At 50.5% G+C, this 9,884-nt stretch overlaps 1 protein-coding gene across 2 annotated transcripts in view; it reads left to right on the top strand.

Annotated features, from left to right (window-relative positions):
- Positions 1 to 357: 357 nt before the first annotated feature.
- The window catches only part of LOC132463932 (zinc finger C3H1 domain-containing protein-like), a 33,876-nt gene continuing 24,349 nt past the window's right edge, over positions 358 to 9,884 (top strand). The window contains exons 1-17 of one of the 2 annotated variants that reach the window (XM_060060044.1): positions 358 to 1,088; positions 1,523 to 2,005; positions 2,168 to 2,343; positions 2,557 to 2,703; positions 2,801 to 3,155; positions 3,403 to 3,611; positions 4,445 to 4,568; positions 4,665 to 4,759; positions 4,982 to 5,158; positions 5,422 to 5,586; positions 6,060 to 6,197; positions 6,936 to 7,051; positions 7,247 to 7,396; positions 7,714 to 7,888; positions 8,197 to 8,325; positions 8,462 to 9,178; positions 9,669 to 9,778. In XM_060060044.1, coding sequence (XP_059916027.1) covers positions 551 to 1,088; positions 1,523 to 2,005; positions 2,168 to 2,343; positions 2,557 to 2,703; positions 2,801 to 3,155; positions 3,403 to 3,611; positions 4,445 to 4,568; positions 4,665 to 4,759; positions 4,982 to 5,158; positions 5,422 to 5,586; positions 6,060 to 6,197; positions 6,936 to 7,051; positions 7,247 to 7,396; positions 7,714 to 7,888; positions 8,197 to 8,325; positions 8,462 to 9,178; positions 9,669 to 9,778 — 4,004 coding nt within the window. In that variant the 5' untranslated portion in view covers positions 358 to 550. The remainder of the gene's footprint in view (positions 1,089 to 1,522; positions 2,006 to 2,167; positions 2,344 to 2,556; positions 2,704 to 2,800; positions 3,156 to 3,402; positions 3,612 to 4,444; positions 4,569 to 4,664; positions 4,760 to 4,981; positions 5,159 to 5,421; positions 5,587 to 6,059; positions 6,198 to 6,935; positions 7,052 to 7,246; positions 7,397 to 7,713; positions 7,889 to 8,196; positions 8,326 to 8,461; positions 9,179 to 9,668; positions 9,779 to 9,884) is intronic. The other variant, XM_060060045.1, reaches the window with a different exon arrangement.

Here is a 9,884-nt window from a genome sequence, read left to right as displayed (position 1 = left end):
TGGAAAACGACTTCTGTTAATAAATAAAACGAAAACTATTTCTGTTAATATACTGAAGGTATACAGAAATACACAAAACCTAAAAACAGGGCCTCTTTAACCTTCCTGATAAAATGTTTGTTATTTTCATTACATATTTTATATACAATAATAACAAACATATATAGTATATAAATAGATTATATTTTCGCTATAGCAGTTTGTTTTAGGTATTATATTCATCTCTCAAAAAGGTGACGTATATATTGAAATAATATACATTTTAAAAACAACTCGATGTCTTTAGAAAGAATGTGTGTGGATTTCGACTTGCGCAACGTCTACTGTGACGCGCCCTTACTTTCAGTATTGGGCAACTATCGCGATGCTAGAACGAGGTAAGACCAAAGAGAGAACGAGGGGGGTAGCTAAAGCAAGCTAGCGTTCCGTCACCGAGTTGTATAGATGACTAGATTTGTGTTCATTTGATACCGATAAGCCCCATATCATAATAACGAACAGGCTCGCCGATGACACGACATATCTAGGAACAGTCTTATTTCGTTAGAAAATGGCTACAAGCAATCGTTCTCCGCGGGAAGAAGGGGAACTAGAAGACGGAGAGATCTGTGATGATGACACCGAGGAAAATTTGCCTGTCGAGCTTTGCGGCGGTAGGCCAAGCGTTGATTCTTCTAGGAGGCTAAACCACCATCATACACATAATTTGTTGCCTCTAATGGCACACCCGCCGCCAGATTTTCGACATTTAATGCCATTCGACTTCGGACCTCATTTGCTCGGACCCTTCCCCCCGAGCCACCGACAGCAATGTGGGCCTAGTGGGCCTGATCGACCTCCCCCGCCGGGGCTTGGTCCACCGCACATGGACTTGAACCAACGATCAGGCTTCTGGGAACGAAGTCACAACGCCTTGGGGAGATATAGGCACAGGGCTGTTCCGCCTGGGGGACGCGACGACTGGAGCAGACCAATCTGGGGAGAAGGCGGTGGGGCAGGTCGCGGTGCGGCCAATCTGAGACCGCCATCTGAACGTTATGGACCTGGAGAGCTCCAACTCAACAAGAACGAATCTCCTCCTAGAAAACGTATCCTATTCATAACATATGTTTGAAGGGGACTCTGCATTTTGAACTTAAAGTGCCTTGTCTTACTACTTGAGATAATCTATAAAGGGCATAATGAATAATAGTTGGTTAGCTACTAGGGTGAAAGTAAGTCTAGTGGTCCCACCAATGGTTGGTTAGCTACTAGGTTGAAAGTACGTCTGGTGGTCCCCCCACGAGCAGGGTTCCAGACAGTCAATGTTTTTGTTTCCCGATCATTGTTTTATTTATATGTAACCTATTTTTACTTCATCCAACTTTAAAAACGTTAGACCAACGTTTTAACAAAAGTATTAAGAAATGTGAAACAGGCTCTTCCTGTACTAAAGGTTCCCGACCCTTAAACTAAGATATGTCCATTGTATAAATACAAACTCAAAGAGTATTCATGTTCCTTGACGACTTTGTTGACACAGAAAAGCAGCCCTGGCCGATTCAGGTGAGAAAACCAGGGCACAGTGTTGCGAAATCCGAAAACGTGATGGACGAGAGCTTTGAGGACCTGCTATCAAAGTACAAACAGATCCAGCTGGAGCTAGAATGCATCCGGAAGCAGGAATCCAAGGCCCTAGAGCCCAGAGACTCCCCCTCCAGAGACCAGCCGCCGCCAGAGATTCTTGCCAATGTTACAGTGCAAAGAACCGAAGCAGAACCCGCCAGTATTCAGAGTCACAGTGCCATCGAGGAGGCGGCCGACCCACAGAGGACTGAGAAGAAAGTATTCCAGGCTTTCAATCTTAAGCCCTTGCGCCAAAAGCTGCTCACTCCGCTCGAATTGGACGCATTGAAGAAGAAACTAGAAGAGGAGAACGGTGTTGGACAGGAGGTGGAACAGGGGCAAGCTCAGCAGGCGGACGGCCCGGAGGGCGACGTGGTTCAAGTCCCTGCTTGTCTCAGAGGTTTGTTACCATCTCACCACACAGGTGTCTTGTTGTCTGTGGATCAAAGTGGCTGTTTATCTAAACATGTTGACCTTGACTGGCCGACGACTAATTGGGCTCTAGATAAATCTTATTGTGAAATAGCAGGATCAGGTCATTGAATTTGTTTTGTCCTCACAGGAAATGGAGAAGGCCCCAATCATGCAGAAGCAATGCTTCCTGGAGAAGACCTGATTGTGCTGGATGAATGTTTCGGCTGTACAGAGGAAGAGGAGCACGGAGACCTGGAAAAAAATCCAAACTTCAGCCGAGAGTTGTCAACGTCCAGTGAAGACTCTGTGACTTCCCCTGAAAAGGTACACAAGTGTCATTACTTTACCATATAATATGCATATACATCCAGCTTACACATGCAAATATAAATAATCATGTCCCCAAACATAATGTGCTCTAGTTTGGCGACATATGATGTTAAAAATCAAAGAATTTTCATGGTCATGTTAATGAATATGTAATAAAGTCGACTCGTCTGATCGTAACCAAGGACCCGTGCCTGTTGTGTCCTTTAGACCGGTCTTCCCCGGAGAGTGGAGGAGGAGGAGCTGTCTGAAATGCAGCTCAGGCTCCTGGCGTTGCAGTCGGCGAGTAAGAAATGGCAACAGAAAGAGCAGCAGGTCATGAAGGAGAGCAAGGAGCGCATCACCAAGGCTTCCCAGGTAGCGATGATGATGATGATGGGGAGTACAATAGTAATTTCATATTCCCAGGAACCATAATGATAATAACGTCATTTGGGGTCAATTCCACTTGCAGGACAAGAATTTAGGAATGATCCCAGGGAATGCCACCCTTGGAAGGCCCAGAGTCACGACCAGGTCTGCCTCCACCGCAGCGGCCGCGGAGAGGGCCAGGACCAGGGTCATGCCCCTGGAGAGGGCCCGGGAGAGGGCCCGGTCTGCAGCAAGGACCGCTGCCGCCAGGCCTGCAGTCAGGACCCCTGGCAGGCCTGCTGCCAAGCCCGGGCTCAGGCCTCCTGCTGCCAGGCTCATGGACCGGGGCCGAGCCAGTCCCTTAGAGAGAGAGCGAGCCAAGCCCGTCTCCAAGTTGGCCGCGGAGAGAAGCCGAACCCCAGGAAAGGCTCCCCTGGCCAAGAAGATGATCAGCCCAGGTGGGTCCTGAGCTCTCCTCGCCTCTGTAAAAAAACAACCACATGCCCTTTCTGTCATAGAAAAGAAGTGTATTGTATGAGTAATATATCGGAATAGATTATATAGAATTGTATTAATTCTGCCTATTAATTTGAACGGATTCTGTCAAAGTCAGACTTTCCATCTATCGAACTTCCCCATTTCGTTGATTTTTGGCATGAGATGTGACCGCACACGACACAGCTGACCACCGCACCTCCCTCCCAGGTTCGTCGGCCAAGCAGGCGGCCCGCAAGCAGCAGCTGCGCACGTGGAAGCTGCAGCAGCAGAGTGAGGAGGAGAAGCGGAGGCTGGAGGACGAGGAGCGCAGCAAGCGGGAGGAGGAGATCCGCAAGATCCGCGACCTGTCCAACCAGGACGAGCAGTACAACCGCTTCATGAAGCTGGTCGGAGGCAAGGCCCAGGCCCGCAGCAAGGTAAGACGCCTGGTGGCGCCCCTCTCCCCAATGGCTGGCCGCCATGTACTAGGGATCGACCCGTATCGATTTTTCAGGGCCGATACCAATTTCTTTTCATCAGCCGTAGCCGATGGTCGATACGCCAATACCAATTTTCTTCTGCCGATTTTCTTGGAGCCGATACTGCTTTTGCTCCCTCAATTTACATCATAAAAATTACTCAATGATGATAGCAAATGTTACAAGTCTCAATTGGAAAAAGGAACATTTATTGAACTGTCTGTAAATCATGCCTGGAAGAATATAAACAAATAAATCGGCGAAAATTATCGGCCGATGACTACACGCGTAAAAAAAAAAGCAAATATCGGCCGGCCGATATATCAGTCGATCGTGCAAACGGTAGATATAGATAGATAGATAGATATATACTTTATCAATCCCGGGGGAAATTCAAGTATCCAGTAGCAGCCGAAAACACATAAAAACAGTGCAGATGGATGTGCAAAAATACAGATATAAATAAATAAATAAATAAAATGTCCATTGTTGTTATCTATTGTCCTCCCTGCCTTTACTGGGAGCTGTTGTACAGTCTGATGGCCAGGGGGACGAAAGAGTTTTTTAGTCTTATTAGTGGAGCTGGACTGGGACAGCAGTCGGCCACTGAAAACACTCCTCTGCCTGGTGAAGGTGTCATGCAGAGGGTGGTGGGTGTTGTCCAGGATGGACACGGGACGACACTCGGTACGAAGGGCCGCTAATACGACGGCCTCTGTATGCCGTTGTAGTAAAGCATGTTGAATGGCATGCGACCCCGGGCTAAGATGGGCTCTGCCTTGTTTCTTCAGTCGAAAGACAGGGAACACAGGAAGTCGATGAGTAAGCAGGGCCTGGATGCCTCGGGTAACCTCTACCAGTACGACAACTATGACGAGGTGGCCATGGACACAGACAGTGAGACTGGATCACCAGGTGAGTTATTTTGAAGTCCCAAGTGTGTGGGTTGATTGTGACGTGGTGACCGGATGCATTCAAGTCGTAAAATGTTTGGTACTTGTCTCTCGACAGCCTCTTCGCCAGCGCACCACCCCCTGTCCACGGAGTACCTCCCATCCATGTCTTACTTGCCCTGCTACCCTGCAGACTCCACCCACTTCGGAATGGTATGATCCCAATGCTCATAATGGTTCAGTCTGCTTTTGTCGGGGACTGTGATAATGTTTCTTTCCATTAAGGCCTGTTCATGGAACTACTGTACCATTTGATTATTATACGTCAAATGAAATGGACTGAGGTCTCCCCACCACAAGGTGGCGTGTGAACCCGGTGTGATGCTACTGGTGTGCGGTCCTCCTCATGTTCCTCATCTCTCCGCCTCTATGTAGAACTTGGTACAGCAGTTCCTCCCCCACATGCTTCCCGGTGTTCCCCCCCCACCTCCCCCTCCGGAAGAGTCACTGCCTCCCAAACCTCCGTTTGCGGATGAGGAGGAAGAGGAGGAGATGCTGCTCCGGGAGACGTGTTTGATGTCCATGGCCAACAAGAAGGTCCCTGGGCCTGGGGTATGAAGCTCTCTCTGTCTCTGTGGCAGATACCTGATGTTGTCTGCGTTCCTTTCACCCTCACACCCTGAACTCTGCAAGGACGGAACTCTCTTACCAGCTTTAGTCATAGGTGCCTTGATCAAAGACGCTGCATAGCCATTAGAACCAAGCCGCCCTTTTTTCCTTGTTTTTTTAACCCTAGGTCACACCTCCAAATGTCTTATGTTTCTGTGTCTGTGCCTGTACTATTTCTCTCTCTCTCTCTATCGCTCGCTCTACAGGAGGAGAGCCCAGACAGCGAGCCTCCTTCTCCTAAAGCCCCGGCCCCTGTTGGAGTCCAGCTACCACCCAGGGGCAACCTGAGCATGGTCAACCTGAACGCCGTGCCCCAGGCGCGGGCACCCAAGTTCAGCAGAGGCCACCACGTCCCCAGGCCCCCTCTCGTGGTACGACACTGGTAGAATTATGGCAAATGAAAACCAAATAAATTAACCAAATACATTTAGATAACTATTGATATTGTAAGTCATTAATCAAGTACAAGTAATAATGCTTGCTGCTTATTGTTGCAGTTTATTTCCAATATTTGCTTCATGGGTTATTATAAAAGTAATGCGTCAGATAAAGCCATCCCATTTAAGACATCACTTTAGACTCGCATTTGTGTAAACTTGCTATTATTCATGACATTTGAAAGACTACATTTTTCAGATCAAGGAATCTGAAAATTAATCGAAAATAAGTTGCCTCCCTTGTTATTTTTAATATTGAATTATGTTATACATTCAGAAGGGGTGCCCAGAATAAAAACCCTGGGCAACAGAAAGGGCAATACTTGGCAAGAGTCAAAGCCCTGTGTTCCTTTAGCCATTTGCGTCCGTTGTGTCTGCTCACCGGTGTGTCCCTGACCCCTCTCCAGCTCCCCAGACACCGGCCGGTGGTGGTGCAGCTCCACGACTCTGACGACAGCGAATCTGAGCCGGAAGCCTCCAGCTCCACGATGTCCTCCTTTGGGTGCCTGGACCTGATGATCAAGGAGGCCAGGAGGACTGTTGAGGTGGGTGGCGTAGTCCATCATCAATGTATACCCTAACCCTAACCCTATGTGGAGAATCACCGTGTGAGTGTGATGAGCCATTACAAGTGGGTGTGTCCACCTAGATCAGGGGTGCCCAACCTTTTTTGACCCAAGATCTACTTTTCAAGTAGCCAACCTCCCGAGATCTACCAGCAAACCTACCTTCGAGCGGGGGGGGGGGGGGGGGGGGGGGTGGTGGTGTTGTATCGTGAACCTACGGACTTCAGTGGGGGTTTCATTCCGTCTGCGCACGGCACTTTCTCAACGATAATCAATAATCTTCCTCCCACTCAGGGTGAAAATGGTAGGTCTTAGCTCGTTTCCCCTCAGCCATGCCAACGTTTTGGAGTGTGTAACTACTGTTGACGGCTTTCAACTGCTGTTGACAGCGCATGCGCTACTGCGCGTATATGTCCCGCGCAAATTTTATTTTATTAAAAAAAAATAATAATAATAATAATTCTTTTTTTTCTTCACCCCTCACGGTCGACTTGGGATCTGTCGGCGGTCTACTGGTAGACCGATCGACTGGTTGGGCACCCCTGACCTAGATGTATGACGGATAGTAAAAAGAGCTTCTAATGGCTAATCACACTCATACTGGTGGTATAATATGTCTGCTTTAACGGTTGAGGTTTAGAATGGGAAGGGCCCGCCCGCCCCATTCTAAGTCGAGCTCCAGTCAGTGATTTGTGGACGTCCTTTGTCATCTTCTAGGCGGCGAAGCCGAAAGCGGCGGTCTCGGAGAAGGAGAACAACCCACTGAAGACCCCTGAGGCCCTGCCAGAGGCAAAGAAGACGGAGTACCGCAAGCTGAGGGAGGAGATTGCAAGGTATGGTGTTCTCATCGAGTGCTGCAGCAGGCACTCCTGGGGAAAAAATGAATTCATAGAATTTATATTTAAAAGTTGTATTTATTTGGCTACTTTTTACACCGTTGACCTGGACCAAAAGATAACCCCCTGTTAGAGTATGAGTGTTGGTGTATGAAGCTGACCTGTGTGTTTGTGTGTGGGGGGGGTCTCCAGCCGGGAGAAGCAGCGGCTGCTCAAGGACCCGAGTCACAGCCCCATGGGCTCTGCGTCGCCGGCGGCCTCTGACACGGAGATGGACACGTTCTCCAGGGCCTCGGCCGAGCTTCACCTCTCGGCCACAGAGAAGAGGCTCACCAAACACCGGTACGGCCTGCGCCCTCGGCTCTGTGCCCGGGGGGGGGGGGTGCAGAATGCTGAGTGCCAGCGTCTCTGCAGAATGGGGGGGATCTGCTAAGCTTCTTGGGACATTGGAATTTCTGCGAGTATTAAATCTTCACAATAAATGGAACATTTATGCTTAATCAATTTTGCAGCAAGAACGAGGTTATTCCTGTGGCAAAATGGTATTTCTCCCTATCCGTGTTCAGTGGAGAAAATATATATTTTCTTTTTTTTACCAAACCAAAAATCTCCATTTCTCCAGTTAAAAAAAACAAGCATGATTGTGTCGTTCCTCCCAGAGCCATCATGCAGAAGGACGAAGCAATCTTGAGACAGCTGCTCCAACAGGAGCTGAAGAAACGCGAGTCTCTGGGCGCTGCCGAGGGCAAAGTGGCCAAGCTGAGGGAACAGCTGCTCGCCTCGGAGAAGGTTGTCAGCGCCAACCTCACTCTGCTCAAGAAGCTCCAGGAACAGGTGGGCGAAGAATCTCAAGGCCCTGACGCCTGGCCTGGAGCACGGCCAAGAGTCCAACCTTGGTTTGGTGCATGGATAACGCTCTCTGTCCCATGTCCCTTAGCAGTTCCACACTATAGCTTCATGCACTGCAATACATTCCTCCGTCATCTTTTTATACTGAACCCAGAACGAGATCCCGATATACCGGCATGCTGTAGCTTTTCCCCGTACCTATCAGCAATGCTCTGCATTATCTCTCTGCTGGGCTACCGTCTTCACCGTGGGGATGTCGCAGTCACTTAACGCACAACCCTTCCGACCTCTAGGTGCAGCGTGTGGAACACCGCGTGGCCGTAAAGAAGGACCAGGCGGGGAAACTGGAGAAAGAGTTGTCCCAAGCTCAGCTGGCCGCCGGGAGAGGGATCAAGAGGAGACTGGAACCCAACCACTCAAAGGTAAAACTCACCCAGGTGTGGTACAATCGTTACAGGGTGGTGATACGATGTCTGCACTGGTTTGGAGATGGACTACGTGTGTGATCATGTGGTTTGACTTTGTAGTAAACCTTGTTCTGTCCTTGGTGCTCCTCAGTCGGGGAAGCTGTCCCGTCTGGACGCCGCCCCGCACGCCGGCCGCCACTTCGCCGAGCTCATCGCCCAGAAGCAGCGGCTGCAGCAGCTGGAGTCGGAGTACGCCCAGAAGATCCAGAAGCTGAAGGAGACCCAGGCCCTACACAACCGGGCCAGCCTGGCAGAAGCCCCGAGGGCCCCCACGCCCCCACAGCCCCAGACCCAGCCTCTACCGCCGTCGCTACCGCAGCCTCTGCCACAACCCCAGCCCCCGGCCCCGGCCCCGCCCCCCCCTGCGCCGCAGGCCCCACCCTCCAGCCCCTTCGCCCTGCCCCAGCCCTCCCTGCTCGACCTCTCCCAGGACAAGCTGACCCTGGGCGACGAGGAGCCGCCCGACGACGGCGAGGGGGAGCCGGCCCCTGCCGCCGGTCGAGGGGCCCGCCGCCTCTCCCTACGCCAGCAGGGCACCTTCACCAAACCCAAGCTGGAGCACCCGGGGGGCTCCACGCCCGCCGCCAAGAACAAGCCCGCCGCCAAGGCTAAGGCCACGCCCACCAACACGGCCACGCCCAGCTCCCAGCCGGCGGCCGCGGGCTCCACAGGGCCCACGCCAGTGTTCCAGGGCCTGGACGCCGAGGCCCTGAAGGCCCAGTACGAGCTGCAGGTGGAGCTGGGAGAGCTCCTGCAGAGAGAGCTGCGGAAGGCCTGGGAGGACACCGAGAGCCCGCCCGCTGGAAAGGTAAAGTCTAAACCCTCCAGCGTCACCTTTTAAAAGGGGACATTATACCATCAGGTGTGAGTGTGGTTAGCCGTTACAAGCCTTTTTGAAAATGTGCAGCTTCTGACATCACAGGTGGGCGTGTCCACCTAGATGTGTGACGGATAGATGAGCAACGTTTGCTAAAGTCTACTGGCTAGACTGATCTATCACAGCACACATCTAGGTGGACACGCCCACCTGTGATGTCAGAAGCTGCACATTTTCAAAATGGCTTTTAATGTCTAATCACACACACACACGCACGCACACACACACACCTGGTGGAATAATATGTCCCCTTTAAAGGCCCTTACAAGACGTTATAGACGGATGATACCTTTTAGAGATAGTAATAGGGATCATACTGTTTGGGCAACTATTTTGTAACCTTGTCTCTGGTCAATTCCTAACAGCAATGTTAAGCTCTTGCACCGTACTTCCTGTTGTGTGACGGTATGTTGCTTTGCAGGTTATCGTTGTGGACTTGGAGACGGTGACAAGCACAGCAGCGTCGCCAGAACTGAAGCCAGTACCATTTGCACCATATCACAGCCCTCTCCTGGCGTTCAAGGCCTACAGGTTCAGTAGTCTTCCTGGTTCATTGTTGTTTCCTGATGACAGCTCAGCAATGAGTCAAGGTTTCAGAGTTGTATTTCAATACCAGTAAATACTAAAGATATTCATT

Source organism: Gadus macrocephalus, chromosome 9 (assembly GCF_031168955.1).
Source record: "Gadus macrocephalus chromosome 9, ASM3116895v1".
NCBI classification, from domain to species: Eukaryota; Metazoa; Chordata; class Actinopteri; order Gadiformes; family Gadidae; genus Gadus; species Gadus macrocephalus.
Note: the sequence above shows the minus strand (reverse complement) of the source record. Positions and strands in the feature narration are given on the sequence as shown.